At 43.7% G+C, this 19,077-nt stretch overlaps 1 protein-coding gene across 9 annotated transcripts in view; it reads left to right on the plus strand.

The window, feature by feature from the left end:
• Positions 1-17,077, plus strand: part of CDC42BPA (CDC42 binding protein kinase alpha) — a 181,685-nt gene extending 164,608 nt beyond the window's left edge. For 6 of the 9 annotated variants that reach the window (XM_064415332.1, XM_064415331.1, XM_064415337.1 and 3 more), the window contains 3 exons: positions 10,106-10,223; positions 10,941-11,098; positions 12,252-17,077. In XM_064415332.1, coding sequence (XP_064271402.1) covers positions 10,106-10,223; positions 10,941-11,098; positions 12,252-12,383 — 408 coding nt within the window. In that variant the 3' untranslated portion in view covers positions 12,384-17,077. Of the gene's footprint in view, positions 1-2,673; positions 4,920-5,166; positions 5,353-10,105; positions 10,224-10,940; positions 11,099-12,251 lie in introns of those variants that run through there. The other 3 variants (XM_064415340.1, XM_064415338.1, XM_064415339.1) reach the window with 3 other exon arrangements.
• Positions 17,078-19,077: the final 2,000 nt, after the last annotated feature.

A 19,077-nucleotide genomic window follows, 5' to 3' on the forward strand; every position in this document is an offset into this window, starting at 1 on the left:
AAAACACATGACAAATCCAAGAGATGTTGGCAGGTATGTTTCTCTTACCTGCATACAAGATTGCATGTGTCTAATGTTAGACAGAGAATGATCATTTGCTTCAGGGCAGGATGTAGATCAGAGCCTTTCTTCATTTCTCCATTTCTGGTAAGTTCTTTAAAATATTTGTGGCTCTTCTCAAGCAGAGAAAATAATCTGCTACCTCTGTAGGTAGAGCAGAAGTCATCCTGTGTCACACCATCAGTAACTGAAAGTTTGTGGCACTCAAAAGCTGCAAGGACTCTTAATCAAGCCCCACATCTGACAAATGTAAAACAAATAATGATTCTATCTATAGAAGGGGATTTTTTACATAATTTCTTCAACATTATCATCTCTCAATGGCTTTCAGCTTTGGACCCATTCTAATTGCACTTGCCTTGTATTAGCTCACAGGTCCTGTTTCAGGTTAGGACTGGTACTGTGCTATTACCAATCAATGTGATGCTTTGAAAAAATGCATGAGTCTCTTCCCACACTTAAAAGTGATGAGAAGATTTAGAAAATGTGTACAATGTACAGTTGATTCCTGCACTAGTTCCACTGCTGCAGCTTCTTTTTAAAAGTTGTTATTATTAAAACCTCCTTTTGGGAAGTAAGTATCCATCTTAATGCTGGGAGATGTTGCTGCAAGACAAAGCAAATTTGTTGTGTATTTTTCCATCAGTTCCTTGCAATGTCATGTTGTATTTGTGTTCTTAATTGATACAGAATTGCATCAAGCACGGGACTTGAAAGTGTGTGAATTTGAAAATGTAACTTGAAAATAGGAAATAAATGTTCTGTCAAGAGCAACTTCAGTTCAGGCAGCTTTTTCTTTTCCAACAGCTTCCTGTAAGGTATTTGCCTGGACTGAGTTTCCATTTAATCCATTCCAGACTAAGAACTTTGTTTCTCAGGCACAAAAATATAAGAAAAGGAGTTGTGTGGGCATTTGAGGTTATGTGTAGAGTCTAATGTTTTACTGGAAAGAAATTTAGAAGCAGAAGAGGGCATGGAAACAAAGGATGTTTCCTGGAGAATCAGTACACAAGGTAAAGAATAATCATCCAGCCCTGTGTGCAGTTCATCTGTATGGTGGTTCCTTTTCCAGGACATGGAATTATTTCACCAGTTTCATACCTTATTCCCAAAAGGTGAAAAACTGGGGGGTTTCTGTGCTGCTAAGTGTGTGTCCTGATTTTGCAACTGGAACATCTCCTTTGTATTTTTTAATAGATTAGTGCGGTTCAGAAGAGAAAGTATTTATTTTTAACAAACTTTGGGAAAGATTGCAGCACTTTACTTTGGGAATGCCTGTTCTTGTTTGTGGAAGTGAATGGTAAACACATTTTTGGGGCTGAGGCTGGGGGTAGCAAGCAGTGCAAGGCTAATAGTCTTCTTAAATTCTCTTCCTGCAGCTATTTTAGGTGATACAGCTTCTTTTTTTATGGGGTACTGGCATGCAGAAAGTGCATGAAAAAGTGGAGTGGGACTTTTCATTTGCAGTTTCTTCTGGTTTATTTGAGCACCTTCAGATTTGGCTGGATCTACCAATAGATTTTTCACCCAGCATTGAGCTTTCACAGAAGTCAATATAGTGCTGTATGGGCAAAAGGGCCCTTAGGTATAAATAGGTTTTAATAGAGAATAGGTATTTTAATCTCTGTGTTGAATGAGATTGTCACAAGCTAAATAGCTGGCTCAGCCCAGCTTTTATATATCACAAATGGGTGAACTTTATAAAGGAAATGACTGTTTTATGTATATGTATGTATTTATATTTATTCATTAATATACACATATTCACTTCATAGATGCAATGTGAATCAGAAAAAAATGAACCACTTCAGCCCCACTGTCTTTTTTAGGGAAAAAGCCAAGAACTGAGAGAAGCAGAGTTAGGATTGGGAGTGATGGCCCTTGATGGGTGGCTGGGCTGTGTCTGTGGGCAGCAGGGCATCTGCACTTGTGCTGCTCCAAGCCTGGCCTGCTGGGTGCAGAGCCTGCTTGCTCTCTGCTCACCACTGTTTTAATGATGTCTTTTAAAAGACCAGCTGTAGAGAGTTTAATTTGTGTTGTAACTGGAATAAAGGGAAAGTTTAAACCCTTTTGCACTATTTGATGTGTTGAATCAGGTGCCTGTTTGTGTACAACATATCTACCTGTTTGTTTGCCCTTGCTGGTGCAGCCACATGAGGGAGAAAGATGCTTTCTCTGAGTTAGTTTTACAGTGTTTTCCAGTTTTCTTGGTGTGCACCAGACACTCTGATGTGTTTGTGGAAGTTGCAGTCTATTGGCCTGGTCCCACATTGCTCTTTCCATGAACAGACACCCTTGACTTCAGTAGAGCCCTGGTGTTTGGGCAGAACCATGCCCAAGGCTTAGAGAGAGGTCAGATTTAGGGGGTTTCAGGGAAATGTAAATGCATCTTTTCTTCATGGTGACACTCATGGACTGGCTTTGGCACGCAAATTTGTGGGCTGCAACACACCAGAAAGCAGAAGCTGTTGTTTCCTATTAGCAGAGCAGTAATCAGTACATATTTGTGTTTTATTGCTGTGGATCTGGGTCGTTGTCTTGTTTTGTACAATTTGGAATCGTTCCTGTTAGTGTATCCCCAAACTTATTTGTTTACATGTTTTTCTTCCCTAGCAGCCTGTCACCAATTAACCTGGCCGTACAGTCTGGCCTCCCTTCTGCCCTCTTGTCCCTTGAAGCCACTTTATCGTGGATGCTCCTTTGTAGTGAAGATCTGAAATCTGGAACTGCACTTACTGCAGCACAGACCACCTCTCTGTGTACATCAGATGTACAGGATTGATTTTGCTTTCATATTCTGCATGCCTAAGTATTTTTATATACAAAAGCTGGTCTTGACTGCCATTATATTTGAACATTATGCTTCAGTTTGACCTCATTAAACATGAGCCATTCTACTTCCATTCTAGATGATGTGTGAAGCTTTGCTTGTTTCAATTGAGAAACTTTTAGAGTAAATGAATACTTATCTATATTTGGTATTCTTTAAAGAAAATGGGAACCCCATGCATGCATCTAATGGTGGAGTCTATGGAGAAAGTTCCATGGAGTTTCATTTTTAAAATGTTGCCATATCGTGGCTTTCTCACATTCATGAATGCTGGCTAAATATTTTCATGATCTGCAGCTGGCCTACCCTCTGCTTTTTAGCTTGTGGTTTTAGACACTGCCATATCTCCCTTATTGGCTTTTAGGAATGTAGCTGGCTTTGCTACCAGTTCTCTGCAGAGAACTCAGCAAAGTCTGCTGTCCTGGACCATTTTGGAATGGTGGCTTCTTGTACTGATATTTAGATGCTGCTAAAGTTACTAAGAACAATTTAATGTATATTATGTCTTATATGCCATGATGTGGTAATTGATGTTTTGGTTAACAGGCAAAGCCTCATAATAACCGTGTGTTTAAAAAAAAAAAAGGTTGGATTTTACCAGCTGAAATGAAGAGAACAGTAACAATAATGTTTGATATAATATGTATTGGGATGTGACTTAATGTTCTTCCAGACTTTAATACGTTCCACATACAAAAAGTAGTGCCTTAGGTTTAGTGGAGGGGTAAGCTATATTTTTACCATATTTTATATTTTAAGTCCTAACATTTCTAATGTTACTCAGAAATACCTGTTTTAAGGAGATTAAATCAGTTGTACGAGGGGAAGAGGAACTTAGAAAGGAGAAAAGGTGTTCTGATTTGCTGGTGTCCATAGGAAACCAGCCCACTGCAGGCTGACTGAGCATGTACAGATGGCACAGGGAGGGAAACCGAGCCTTGAAAATCTCTTCCATTAAATCTGGATTTAGATGACTTTAAATTATGTGTCAGCTCATTCCGTAGAGATGAATTAGGAGCCATTCCTGTTTAATTTGCAGGGTTATTTCTCCCCTCTCCTTCTTTATGTCACACTTTGGGAGCACACTGCTCAGCTGACCTATTACAAACACTGGAATTTCCCGGTGCTTTCACACCTTAGGAAGGGCCTGATCCTCTGCAGGGATGGCAGTGCTGGTTCCCCTTGGCACTGTTGGGATGGAGCCAGTGTGGAGCAGGACAGTAAAAACAGGGCAACCCCAACTCTGGGGATGATTGGCATCTGACTCCATTGATTCAGAAAGCTGAACAATTGCTCTATTAAACTATATTACATTATACTATACTGTAGTAAAGAGATACTATACTAAAGAAAACTCATGACTGTCTGAGACAGCCAGGACACATTTTTGAGCCAATTGGCCAAGGAAACAAAACAATCCCCAGCAGACTGCAATTGACAAATCATTTCAGGTAAACAATCTTCCTAACACATTCCACATGTGCAAAAACAACAGGAGCAGCAAGTAGAGATAAGAATTGTTTTTCTCTTCTTCTCTCTGTGCTTCTCCAGGAAAAATCCTGTGAGAGAGAATTATGTCTCTCTCTGTGTTCAGAGAATGTGAATGCCACAGAGCAGGGCATGGGCCTTGGTCACCTGTCAGCAGAGAGACTTGTCCCAGTGGTCTGACACTAACCCCTTCACCTTCCCACACAGCCTGTGTCCCCACCCTGTCGAAACACTGTTCCTCCCACTGTTGGAAATACTCTGTGTTTGTTGTACGGGTGATGGTTTTAATGGAATCACTAAAATGCATGAATAACAGAAGGAAATCTCTTAACGATCTCTAACTGCTGTGTATGCTCATCTTTTCTTCTCCCCACACCACCTCACCTGTGTTCACCTTCCTTTGTTTGTGTTATGTCTATTTTAGATTGTAAGCTCCTCAAGGCAGGGAACTGATGCTTCTCAACTGTCTGTAAAGCACCTTTTACAACTGTGGTGCTCTTTGAAATATCAAAAAATAATAAATATTAGAATCGATTCCCAATGAGTTAAAAGTTTTATTTGTTTCTAATCTTTTAGCCAACAGCAAGGGCAGCAGGCCCATCAGACCCTGTGTCAGGAAGGTGCTCAGAGGAGTGGGGGTGGCAGTGTCAGCCCCTGTGTGCTGACTGCCAGCAGGGTTTGCTGTCTGCTGTCCCTGCTCCGTGTTTCACTGCTCTTGTGGAACTGCTGGTGCGGTGTAACCTGTACAACCATCCTTCATTGCTTTCTCTCTCTGTTGTCTTTGATAGCAGCGTTCCCCTTATCAATTCCCTCATCATCACTCCCGTCTGATCTCCTCTCCGAGCAACTTTGAGCACATCTACCACATGACTGTTAATTCAGCTGAAAAATTCCTCTCTTACGATTCCATAAACCCTGCATTTTCCCCGCCTCCACGCTCTGTCCTCGGTACTCCAGACTTTGTCACTCTGAGGGTATGAATGGCTGAGTCAGGTGTTCACTCTACTAACACTGTGTGATTTTCCTTTTGCCTGGCTATTAACGTGGGAGAAAACCCCTTGTAAGCTGTTCCTTCACCCCTCCGTTTCTTTTTGTCCCAGACAATTTACTTTCTGCTATCAGCTGGGGTCTTCCCACATCTCTGACAAGAAACAGACACTTCATGGCCTCAGAAAAAAATTAAGAGTTTGGGGCTGAACCTTTTGCTATGAGAATAAAATTTTTAATCACCAGGAAGGATGTGGGAATTTTGAATGATAAGTTCTCTGTTGCACAGTGTTCATCCTCCAGCAGTCAGAGTGCTGTGTACCAGGTTGAATTAGGAAGAGGTCCTGGATCTGTCTGTGGTGGATCAAGCTTTCAGGCTGTTTGTTTATGATGAATTCATGTGGAATGTGAGAACTTGTGCACTGTACTGGACACAGGTGGAAAGAGACAGACACAACTAGTGCCTCAAGCAGTTTCTAGGTTAAAGTTAAATTAGAACATGTAGAAACAGGATAAAAACAGGATAAAAATTAAAGATGATGACAACTTGCTGATGTAGATCCTTTTAGCCCTGGTAGTTTTAGGAAGAAGCTGAGGTAGGATGCTGTTGTGTGGACATCCTTCCAGTTGCAATGTAGATTGGAGGGATGGAAGTGGTCTTCCCTTTTTTTCTTGCTTTGTGCATCCAGGTCTGCCTACCTGGGGTTTGCTGTGTCCTGTAGAAATACAAACCAAAGTGAAGCAGGCACACAGGTACCTGCAGTGCATCGCAGCTGTGTACCATGCTGGGGCCTGCAGCTCTGCCTGGGACAGATAAATCAGGAATAACCTGTAGGTAGATGTGTGTGATGCTGTTTACTCAGGATTTGTGTGGGTCCAGGCCATGCCCATTGCTACCATGGGAACATTGCTCTTGGTTTCTGGCAAACCTTCACTGCCAGCCTGCTTCGAGTGCCTCTGGGCTGCTGTGCTGGAGCCCTGTCACTGGGAAGGTTTTGGAAACATACCTGCATCCAACACTGGACTGAATGTAAAAATGCAGGAGAAAAATAAATCTTCTCCTTATGGCTCCAAAACCAATTTGCACAGCTGAGCTTTGACTGGTTGCCTGCATGGTCATGTGTCACTGCTGTGAGTCCCAGTTGTCACAGCCATTAATACACGAGAGGAATGCTCTGTTGAAATGCAAAAACAGAAAAAAAAAAAAACAAAAAAAAAAAAAAAAAAAAAAAAACTGTTAAGTAGAATTGAAAGCTGTTTCTCTCCTAGAGGGTCATTATTGGGTCACTGAAGCTGTGTTTCAGGTCTGGTTGTAACAGGGTTATTTTAATCCAACTGTGCTATAAAATTGTCTGTGTTTAACATGCAGCGATGTATCACCGGACTGTGACCCTCCCTCTACCTTCCCTTTCTCATGTGAGTAGTCTCCCTGGGATCAGTAAGGAATGACCCCTGGTGCTTCAGACAATAACTCTCAGTTTTTTCTTTAGGAGCATCCTACATCCTAATGTTGCAGCCTCCTAGCATAAACTGGAGGGAAAAAATGTGAAGTGGGCAACCTGGAGTGTCAAAATCCTGCCTTGTTAGCTCCTTAGAGCCCTAGAGGTTTAGTCTTGTGTGAGGAAAAGAGTTTGTCTGCTTTGTGGCTTGAGGGTAGAGGTGCTGGAAGCTGTATGGAAAGCCAGGCTGTGAGTTTGGTTTCATGTCTGTCCATCCTCCTTGGTGTTTGGAGATGTTAGTGTAGGAAGGGTGCTGTGGTCCCAGGTAGGATCAGATATTGGAACCAGGACAGTGTGGAATCCATAGGGGAGTTGAAAAAGGACTTGTTAAAGTAGGGTCTGTCATATTATTTCATGGAAGAGTTGAAAGCTGAGTTTTATAGTGTGATGAACAGAGCACTACTTTAAAGCAAAAACAAACCCCAAAACAAGACCAAGCAGCACAATGGACAGGGAACAGAAGCAGTTACTGTGGGTGCTGCACCTATCCCAGTGCTGTCCCTCATCCCAGTGCTGGAGAAGGTGCCCAGAGAGCTGGAGCAGAGGCTCTGTAACACTGGCAGTGATTGCACCCACAGCTCCACTCTCCAGCTGGAATGGGATGCTCCCAACTGATCTGGGCCTCCCTCCCTGTTCCACAGTGATTCACTTTGCCCAGCAGCACCTTCTCTGCTGCTGCTTTTGCCCCACTCCTTTCATCTTTCTCCATTTGGTCCAACAGTGGGGATGAATTTTCCTGCTAGGATTTGAATTGCTGCTCGAAATGAGGGGTTTTTGTCTCTCTAAAGCAAGCTCAGGTTTCCTTTTGTTTCCTGTGTTTTTAACCTGCTGCGTTGTGCTGCTTTATAACTACCGCTAATAACCGCCGTTTATTTTCCTTTGAATCCCCTTCCTGCATCATGTGCACACCACTTCCAGGAGGTTTGGTCCAAAATGCCAGCATCCCTGGCATGTGCTTATTTTATTTTTAGAACAAAGAACGAGGAAAGATTTGCTTTGTGGAGAGACTTTCTACAAGGAATTACATGGACGTTGCAAACTGAGGTCACGAAAAATAACAATCTTTGGAGCACAGTGTTAAAACAAAGGAGTCTTTTTTTGTGCACCCACCCATTCCCTCCTTCCCCTGGTGCCTGTATGTTCTCTGCTCAGTCACTGTGAAGGAGGTTAATCACCTTATCATTAAACATAATTGTTCTCTTTGCAAAAAGAACCTCTGTAGGTTTATACCAGGCTTGCAGCACCAGTGTACTAACCCCAGTGCACACGTGCTAAAGCCAGTGCTGCACTTGGCTTTCCTTCCTTTCTCAAGACACAGCAGTAACTCATCCCTCAGCCCCCCAGTTCCTTTGTGTATGGTCAGGGGAATGAGCCTCCATGGTTTAGGTACAGCCAGGATGCTCAGACTCTGCAGCTCAGTTTGTCACGTGGGGAAAAAGCAGGAGCTCAGTATTTTGTACTACAAAGTACTACAAAATACGAAGTAGGTTGGTTATTGACATTAAAAGCAAAAAAGAAGGGAGGAATCTAAGCAAGAGACAGCAATAGAATCCCACAAATAATTTAAGAGACTGTTTCAAGCCTTTAGGTATAAATCCTCATGGTGCAGCAGGGGAAGAAGGGAGAAGTAAAAAGGGCTTTTTCATTGGTAAGGTCTCTCACTCTCTTTTGCTGGTGTTTGTGAGAGATCTGGGAACAGATGAGAGATTTTAATTCTTATTTGCTGCACATTAAAACCCAGCTATTTCTGGCACCCTGGGAGAGTGAAAAGCCAAGGGTTGCCTGTAAGATCAAAGGGGCCTGTCAGAGCAATGATTCCAAGGGTCATTGTAAGACTGCATTTGGCAGCAGTTTGGTAAAATTTATCTGATGAAGTCTGACCTGTATAAAATGTGTTTCTTACAAAACCTCAATTTAATTACCCATTTTAAAATACAGCTAGAGACATGGGTAGTACCAAGGTTCTCTGAGAATATCCTTGTGGGGGTAAAATCTTTTTTCTGATATGAAATTTTCATTAACACCCCAGTTTAAAGAAGCACTGCAATTGCAACTATTTTTTTTTATATATGGCTACTTCTTCTCAGTGTGAGGATGGAGAAATAATTAAATATAAATAGGGAGAAACAGTTATTGCAGAGGGGGGGCTGTAGAGGGTAAAGGAGGTAATTCTTAGAGCTACCTGCATTTCTTTAACATTGTGCATCTATGAAGGTTCCCTGAGCCTAATCCTATTTAATGGTATTGACTTAGTAGTGCAAATCACACTTTATGGATGAGCAGGACAAGGTCTTTTATTTAGCCAGTGCTGAAATGACACACATGGGCAAGTCCCTCTGGTCTAGGAAGCCAGCTCATATACAGACAGAGGAGCTAAATAATCTGAGAGATCTTCTCCCCTAAGGTCAGCTGTAGGTTAACAGAAGCAGAAATAAAATGTCCCAGAACTCACTTCAAAGTACTCTTTGACCTTCTTTTAAATGCAACTTATGTTTGAGGAGCTGCCATATCCAAGTAGGGAAGTTGTGGTTTATCTCCTCAGTAAAGGACCACTTTAGTCAAGTAATTGATTAATTTAGAAAATCACACTGGAACTCTCAGGATTCAAAATAGGAGCAATAATCAAAATATGTAGAAAAACAGTGGCTCTGCTCCTCCTCTTTGTGCAGGCTGGAAACAGGAGGCTGCTTCTCTCTTTGGCTCAACTAGTGGCAGTTTGGAGGGATGCAGTTAACACCTTTGGAATTTCATAAGTAATTGCTATACAGATTGATCCACCATCTATTAATAACTCTGCAAGCATTAGGGATTAACCTGGATATTGTATCAACTTATAGAATCATGGCACAGATGATGGCATCAAAGAGAAGTGGTAATGAGATCCTTGGTGGCTTGTGTTCAGAAAGAAGGCGTTATGCAGTGTAACTTGAATATATCTACAGCAGCTTAATTAGGCTTGCAAGCCATCCTTTCAGGGAAATTCTGGAATTACTCCATGTATTCTTTCAGTTGCCTGCATATGTCCATGTAATTCAGCACTTCACTGCCGCGTTGCGTGTGCTGCCAGTCTCTGCACTAAACTGCAGAATATTATTTTGCAATTTTTGCTGACTTGCTGCCCAGATACTCAGCTCTGGTAAGGTCGGGGGGTTTCATGTGTCTGGGGGCCTTACAACACAGAATTGCACGGTGGAGGCGGCAGTGGATAAGTGAAGGTGTCGTGTGTGTGTGTGCATTTCAGAACCTTCGGCCCCAGGAGAGCCGGACGGTGTTCAGCGGCTCCGTCAGCATCCCGTCGATCACCAAATCCCGCACGGAGCCGGGACGGTCCATGAGCGCCAGCAGCGGCCTGGCAGCACGTAAGCAAACAGAGCTCTGCTGTTTTGGGGGCTGGGCACAAGTGTTCCAGGGAAAGGGCTGCCTGCAGTTGCTTCTGTCCACGCTGGATGAGGATTTTACAAAGTGGTGGCTGACTGTGTTGCTGCCAAGGCCAGCAGAGCATTTTAGTCTTGCGTTCAAAGGAGCACGTGAATAAGCAGGTAGTGCTTTTGAGAGTCCCACATTGGTAATTTGTCAGGGTTTTTTTAATTGATGTTAGAATTCAAATGGCATTCTTAGCCCTGGGACTGCTTTGCTCCTGCTCAGGTGTTTTAAATCAGTGACAAGTTGTTCACATGCTCTGTGGTTATTAAGCTGTGTGTAGCTCTTGATGCCTCTCTTGCCACTATTGCAAAGATAAAGCAGTGGAGAGCTGGCTGCTGGAATGGAAGAGTGGCATTGCATTGAAAGAAGCCAGTGGAATTAGGCAGCCACCACAGCTGTTTCTACAGCTGCCACCTTTGCTGGGAACATGGTGACTGGGTGAAGTATTCTCACACTGACAAGTGTATGATGGCCGAGGGACAATCTGACTGGAAATCCACAAGAACTGCAGCAGCCACAGTGAAAGCCCACACAGCCTGCGAGCCGTGAGCTTGGGACACACCACAGGAAAGCAGAGCTAGCCAGAGAAACAGCTGAACAGGTTCCTGGTGTGCTGAGCGGGGTCTGTAGCACAGTCTGATTCTCTGCCGTAGGATCGTCGGCGCAGAACGGCAGCGCTCTGCGGAGGGAATTCTCGGGAGGGAGCTACGGAGCCAAGCGGCAGCCCATGGCATCCCCCTCAGACGGGTCCCTGTCCTCGGGGGGCCTGGAGCAAGGCAGCGATGCACCCACAAGGGACTACGAGCGAGAGGTGAGTGACTGGCTGCAGGAGGAGCAGAAACCTTACGGGTGTGGGTAAAGGTGAGCCACTTCAGTTGGGTTGGCTACAGGGTTGGGAGTCGTTGACAGTGGAGGGATGGATTTCCTGTATTTCAAGCTACAAAAGGCTTTGGTCAAAGTCCAAACTCTGGTCCTGGTATTTAAGATGCAGGAAAAGCTCTCTGTGTTCCTTACCTGGAGATGTGTGGGTAGTGAGGCTTCCCCAAATACTGGCCCAGCAGAGTAACGGCTTGATAGTGGCACATCACAGCTTGAAGTGCTGATATTCCTTTTGGCCTTTATGTGCAAAGATTCATAAGCTGTCTTAGCAAATCTTCACAGGAGACAGTTTTTACTCGGAAGTTAACAAGGTAATTTAAGAATTACAATTTCATTTAGAGCAGGAACTGGATTTAGTAATTTCTATTCTGTGCAGCTGAGACTGTCATTATGATAGGACTGAAATCCTGCCCAGTGCTAAACTCAGTCCTTCCAGCCAAGAATGTTTTACATGGGAGGGTTCAATCTGAAGCTGGCCTGTAAAACTTCCCCAACCCATTTTCTTACCAAGGAGTGTGAAAATAAGAGATCACACAGGCTTTTCATCGTACAGGATATATTCTGCCAGTGGAAGCTGAGAGGCAGCTGTCAGCCCAAATTCAGGCTCAGAACTGCATTCTACTGTGCTCTGGAAGATCCAAGTAACTTGATAGGTGTTTGAACTGATACCCTGGGGCTAACATAGAACAGGGAGCTGTGATGAAGCCACAAAGATTTCTCTGTAGTGCAAGAGCACCTCGATCACAATCTGTGAAAATGCAGGAGCTGTTGTAGCTTCACACTCTGCTGGCCTGAAGCTGCACACTCTGCTGGCCAAGCAGCCTTTGGCAGCACACAGACTGCCAGAATCCCACTGGTGCTGTGTCCTTATGTCAGTATCACTTGTGCCTGCTGAAAGCAGAGTGACCTGACCACTTAATCTCGGGTCTCCTTGGAAATCGTGAGCAAAAAAGATCCCTCAGTATTTTTGGACACAAGCAAAATCTGGCCTTTGAACCCAGCCACTGTTGCTGAGACACTCTCAGTCACCCCCAAACTTGCTATCCTGTTGCTTACTGGTGTTCTTGTGTGTCTCTGGGCTGCAGGACTCTGACTCTCCAAGACACTCGACGGCATCCAACAGCTCCAACCTCAGCAGCCCTCCCAGCCCAGTTTCTCCTCACAAGACCAAGAGCCTCTCCCTGGAGAGCTCTGACCACGTGAGTTGGGACTCATGAACTGCTTCAGCATTCAGATTTGGCATCACATCAGCTTGCTGTCCCCATGGCTGTCCCCTTCACTTGCTCCAGTTCTCACCTTCATCCTCCTAACCCCCCCATTCCCTGTCGGAAAAGGATCTGGGAGTGGGGTGCAGAGGAAGGTAAAAGCTGGTCGCCTTCAGCACCGTTCAGCATTGCCTCACCTCCCCAGATCTGACAGCAGCAAATGAGCAAAGCTAGGGTGTTGGTAAATATCAGATGCTGTAGATTTGTATTAGTATTGGTTTCATTTTTGTGGTTGCAGCTGCTTCATTTTTAAAGACATATTTATCCCACTCCCCTTCCACTTCCCAAAAGGTAGCGTAAGTAGACCAGACCAGTGTCAACAAGAGAAATTTCAGAGGGATTTTGTTTTCATACAATAGCTCATTGTACTGTACAAAAGTAGCACAGAGACCCCTTCCCCTCCATGGGGAATGATCAGTATGTCAGAGGCACATAAAAGCTTTCAGCCACCACGTTTGAATGTCAATCTGATTGTCGCCAGCAAATCCTTATTGATTAAAATGATGCATATTTTACTACAGTACAGAGTTTAAATAAATACGCAGATGTTAGAGTAAAATACGTATGTATATATTCAAAGAAAAAAAAAGCATTGTGTATGCAGCAGAAGATGGATGCTTATTTAAGAGAGCCTTTAATTTAAGATTTGTGTTGTCCCTGTTTTCATGCTCGGTGGTTTGCAGACTCGGAGGCCTGGCTAAAACCTCCCGCAGGACAGAGATCCCGTGTGTGCAGCACTGCCCCGCAGTGCTCCCACAACACTTCTCTCCTTCTGGCCGTGGCAGAACTGAAGCTGTAATTCCCTTTTTCCTCACAGTCCCCATCCTTTTCAGAAACTACAGCAGTTGGCAGCAGGCCCTGTCCCAGCAGCCACAGGCTGCCCTGGTTCCATGTGTGCCACCTGTGAGCTGGAGCCTTGCAGCAGCTGCAGGAGAGGTCCTTCAGGCAGCAGGGGAGTTCAGTGCAGCTGGATTCAGCAGCAAAACTGCTTCCCTGGGTCAGCCTTTCAGCAGGTTTAGCTCAGAAGGGAGCAGTCTTCCACACCTCCTTGACCATCCCTAAGCAGCAAACTCTTACTGTCGTTACCAAATACTGGTTGCTAATACACATCAGCCAAACGAGTGCCCTTAGCCCAAAGCTGGCCCTGGCTGGCTTTGCTGTCACTGTAGCAACAAAGAACCTTGAAGACTGACCTCACACTGTTCACACTGTGGTAGTCAGAGATGCCTGGTGACCCACAACTGCTGCACTGGCAAGGTTGGTTTTCCTCTGCCCCCTACCTGTGCTGTGGGTTTGTGCAGTTTGCAGTTGTTTCTATGTGCTCACCTGCTGTTTGGTTCCAAAAGCAGGGCAGGTTGGAGGGCAGGAAGTATTGCAGTGGAAGGCAGAGCCCGCTGAAGCTGGAAAAAGAAATAAAAAGCTGAAGTGGTCACCCAGTCGACAGAATAAATGAAAAACTGATATGCAGATGTATGGTAAGAGGAAGATGTGTCTTCTCTTTAGTTAGCAAGGCAGATTGTGATTTTCATTCAGGATGAGCCTCTCTTCCCAGTAGTGTTGTTGCTGACTTCATACTATGACCATACTCAAAGACATAAGGGCTTTTTGTATTTAGAATATTGGGGTTTGTGGGTTTCAGAAACTTGTTATGGCTCTCATTAAACCATTCTGTATTCTTGCAGTCAGCAGTTATGTAGAGTTTCACCCACACAGAGGTGTTTGGAGTTTTGCAGTTTCTATCTTCCCTAATAGAAGTTGTAGGTAAGTTCAAACCATGTACAGTAATTTCCAGGTATGATCTAAATGTGACATAGGGAACAAGACACAGATCATCTAATCCATTTAATCGTGCTGGGTCTCCTAGGTAAGATTTCTCTTTCACTCTGAATCAAGAGGCTTATCCAAGTTTAAGTTCATTCAGTGTTATTTTGGGACAGGAATTCAAGAAATTATTGTAGAAACCATCATATCAAAAGCCTGTCTCTCTCCTATTTGGGTGTTTCAGAGTAGCAAGCTGGTTGTGTTGTTTGTTTTCACTTCAAACCTATTACTTTTGCAAGCCTGGCATTTGAAGTTAAAAGCTTTAGCAAACAGCAAAGCATCTGAAAGTAATTCCTCCCAGAAAAGTTTATGTATTTCTGAGGGACAGATAGGCAGGGCATTATTGGCATTATTGAAATTCCACATCAGCTTCTTTTTAAAGGCTGCATATTGCTTCAAGTATAGCCACTGCTTTTTCCCCACAATTCCCTTGTTTTGGTGAAGCATGTCCACACACTTTTCAAAGCCTTTGCAGACTAGTTTTGTATTTACTGTATGTTGTATTTAAATAATAATCTTATTTTGATGTTGAGAGAAGGCATTTAAACAGTAGTCATTAAAGACAGAGCAGCCTGCATGGCAGTCCCCTGAGAGAGGGCCACAGGATCGTTTTCCATGGACTTTATTTTTCCACAGCTGTGCTAAAGCTCTCTCTGAAAATGGAACCTGAAGAGCCACCACACAGCAAACAATTAAATGAGTAAACTCCTGTGTTTGCTCCGTTCCAGTGCCTGCAATCTGTTGGTACCAACCCCTGGCATTTTCAGGCAGAGCACAGGTCAGCTGTGTTCCAGCACTGAGCTCAGAGGATGAGAGCTCCACAGGCCCACGCTGTTTGTACACTACAATGTCCAAGCCTCAGCAGCCTTCTCTAGGATTTATTTAATCATTAGCTCAGTCCTATGCATTTTTATACGTGTCTGTTCAGGAGAGAAACAGCAACTGTTCTCTCAGTTGAAAAGCAAATGACCACATCACTTATTTGAAAAGAGAAAAATTGTCCTAGGGCTTAAATAGTTTTATATATTTGGGGACCATTTGGTTACAGACCCAATTTAAACCACACTCATCTCTTTTTGTTGGCATGCATACTGCAGCTGAGCTTTCTAAAGACTCATTGGGTAGGAAAAGTAACTTGGTCATTTGAACTGTAAGACTCTTGACTGGTATCTCCAAGGCAGTCGTCTCCTGAGGTTTGATGTTTGCTCCTTTGCACTGTAGCACTGCTTCACCTTCACAGGTCGAGGGCTGCATTTTGTTCTGGGAGCTTAAAATCTCCCCCTGAATGCCTGACTGTGGCACATGTTCTCTGTACACAGGATGTGTACCTAGCTGGTTTTTTTTTCCTTTTGGCTGAGACTGAAGGTGTTTGTTTGCATTTTTGACAGTGCTTGAACGGATGGTTGTTGGGGTTTTGCCTTTTTTTCCTCTCTTTTGATGGTAACAAGGATCTGAACAGATTCAGGCAGCTACTAAGGATTCCAGGTTATAGGATGGAATAGGTTTGGTAAATAGTTTTCCCCTGCACGTGTGCACACACAGGTATGTGGCTTCCTCCCACATTTCATAAACCCAAAAGCAGGGCTGCAGTACTCTCTTCTCTCTTGCCTTTGGCCTGTAGAAGACAGCTGGTGGTTTCAAAAAAACATTCCTGAGGCTGTGGTGAAGTAGTTGCTTCTTTTCCCCTCCATTAATTGCTGTGGCTTGTTATGAATGTGCATTTTGCCCATTTAAATGACTTTCAAAACGGAGTCAGGAATGTTCTCTCTTTGATTTGATTCTGAGTAAGTTACAACCTAGGTGTGTTATCCTCAGGTACATGGCAGAGGGAAGTTAAGGGTCTTGCCATACCAAAAAAGTCCAAAAAGAATAGTTTATTTATAGAAATGTAGTTTAACTGCACCTAACTGGTTCACAGTGTGTCAGCCCTTCCAAACAGAACAGTTGGATTATTAACACAGAAGCAGATTCTGGCCCTGTGTTGTATTGCATGGCCAGACCCTGAATGACAGGACAAACATGCTCTTGGGTGCAAAAAAGTTTTCTTTTCCATCTTGTGAATGCTGTTTAACTTTAAATGAACGCATTAAGGGTAAAACTTACTGCAGTGCAAGTACCCACAGCTCCTGAGCCTTAGTCTGAGAATCAAAGTGGCACATAGCAATTCCTGCTGTGGGTTCTTTTGTTAATAGGAGTTTGTTCCATGGAGGAAATGGGACAACTTTTCTGCACTAACACAAAGTGTTAGCACCCTTCTGTGCACTTTGTGTTCAGTTGGTTTGATAAACACCCCCAGAGGCCGCTCTGCTGCAGGCTTTCCAGTCTGAATTCCAGCTCCTCTCATTCCAGCCGCAGCTCAGTACAACCTGTTTTCATTCTCCATTTAAGACAGTCATCTACAGGGAAGAAATCCACAAACAAACCAGTGTTGCTATACCTGCCTTTTTATGTATGACAGTTTCATATCATTTATTTTTAAAATATGTTTTTTAGGTTTTTCATTGTAATATTATTGTACAGTTTTGCATGGCATAGATGTAATCACTTTTTTGTTTTAGAGTATAAAAGCTGACAAGTGTGCGTGTGGGGGAAAAATTCTGCTTTTTGCCTCTTCTCACTCTTTTGTTTAATGCCCTCAATGTTGTAGGGGACATTGTAAGAGATTCTCTGCTACAGAACAATGATGTAGATTCTTTTGCACAGAAATATTTAAGGTGGAACGGTCAACAATGTAAAAATGACTTACCACCAATATTTTATGTTGGTAACACACTTAATATTAACCTACTTTGATGTACTGCAATAAAACAGGGAACTGTTAGAAATGTAGATGTTCTGTCTTTTTTCCCACCTCCCCTCATTAAGCTTTGAGGGGGAGATGGAAAGGGGAATGAATGATGGTGCTCTTGAAGATGCAACACGCTGGTTCTAACACATCTGCACAAGTGCACAGTGGGAAGAAAAGGAGTAAGTGAGAAAATCGATTTCCCTTCAACAGCTTTCAGGAAAAATAATCAGATCCTTTTGAAAATACAAAATCAAAGGCACTGGAGACTTTGCTATATTGAACTACAGTTTTCCTACCTTTTTCTTGGGTCAGCTGTGCTGTGATGACCTAAGAAATAGGTGGTTATGTAGTTGTAGTCAGTGGTTTTGGTGTTCCTCCTTCATTTGTAGTTACACATCAAATACTTCAGCTCTCTTAGTGTTGTAGCCTGGATTTTTTGTTAGTTCTGAGCTAAAAGCATCACAAGCATCACATTGGCCTTGATGCACTTTTAAGTACATCTCAGAATACCTGTGACGTTTTGCATGTCTGGCCCTGACCCTTTCCTGTCATCCCCTCCCTCCCAAGTCAGCCTGGAATTTTTCCTGTACCACAGTGGCTTGGTACATCTTCCTCTTCATTCATTCCCCTGTTGGTGTAATGTTGGAAATGGCCTCGTTGGGCCTGGGGAAGTTTAGATTAGGTATTAGGAAAAATTTCTTCACAGGGAGGCATGTGAAATATGGGAACAGGCTGTGCAGGGAAGTGGTGCAGTCACCAGCCCTGGAAGTGTTCAAAGGATGTGTGCATGTGGCACTTAAGAACATGATTTAATGGTGAACAAGGCAGTGCTGGCCTCAGGTTGGTTTTGATGGTCTTGGAGGTCTTTTCCAACCTCAGTGATTCTGGGGTAAGTCCTGGCTTTGGTACCTGCTTCAGTGACCCTCCTGCAGCAGGAATACAGGGCTGGGCTGTTACTCATCCCACACTGCCAGCAGTGCCAGCCTGGGCATTCTTCCATTTCCAAATCCTACCAGGACCAGGCACTATGATTCCCATTTCTTCTAAGGCCTTAGGCTGCCTTACTCCTGTCCCTCTCTTTCAGTCAAAATGCTCACGTGGGTTTAAGCCCACGGCTCATCCCACTGAGGCAGCTGCTGTAGCTCTGGGACATACCCTGGCTCCTGTGCTCTGACTTTTCAATCAGTGCTGTATTTCTGATTTCCCAGGGGCCCACTTGCACATCACAGCTGTGAAGGTCTTGGGAAATGAGCCTTGTAGTCAGGGATTTGAGCATTAGAAAAGCAGAAACTGAACTGCCTATTCACCTCCTGTTCAGCTCCTCAGCATTCATTTTCTGTTTTGATGCAGCAGCCAGGCTGACTAAAGAAAGAAGGTAGGAAAATCTCTGCTAGCAGAGGCAGCCTCAATCTTGATCCTTTAGAATGGAAAATCACTGTCATTCGAGAGGCAGCTTTAATCTGCAGCTTGCCCTCTGCAAAGAAGAAATGTTTTCACAAGAGATTTTTCTAGACCATAGAAGCTTCCTGCAGCATAGAAACAGTCACATCCTCAACCCTGCAAGCACAGTTCAAGCAAATGCAGTGGCTGGCATGGATCAAGTGTTCCTGCTCACTGTACAATGTCACAACTTCTCTGACTTGAAGCCAGAGTTTCTAGCTCACGTTTTCTACACGGCTGTTCCTCTGACGTGCAATTCCTCCTGTCACAAATCTCTCTTGACAAAGCTACAGCCATTATTTATGCTTTCAGAGCATACACAAAAGGTCAGGAGAATTAGTGACTGAGGGCTCTAATTAGCTCTCCTAATAAAGCAACATCTCAGCTTCTGCAAGTTGCTACCCTCTTGTAAATGCAAAACAACTCCACTGTTCAGCTGGATGTCATTCCTAAACCCTCTTGGGAATGGGAATGTTTGCCAGGAGTTGAACACTCTTGCCCCAGCATGGTATACACAAGATCTTGGGCTGAGATGAACAAGTGGAAAAGTGAACTGCAGTGCTCCAGCTTACTCTGCCACCTTTGCAAGTTCACTGA

Source organism: Passer domesticus, chromosome 3 (assembly GCF_036417665.1).
Source record: "Passer domesticus isolate bPasDom1 chromosome 3, bPasDom1.hap1, whole genome shotgun sequence".
In the NCBI taxonomy this organism is placed as follows: domain Eukaryota; kingdom Metazoa; phylum Chordata; class Aves; order Passeriformes; family Passeridae; genus Passer; species Passer domesticus.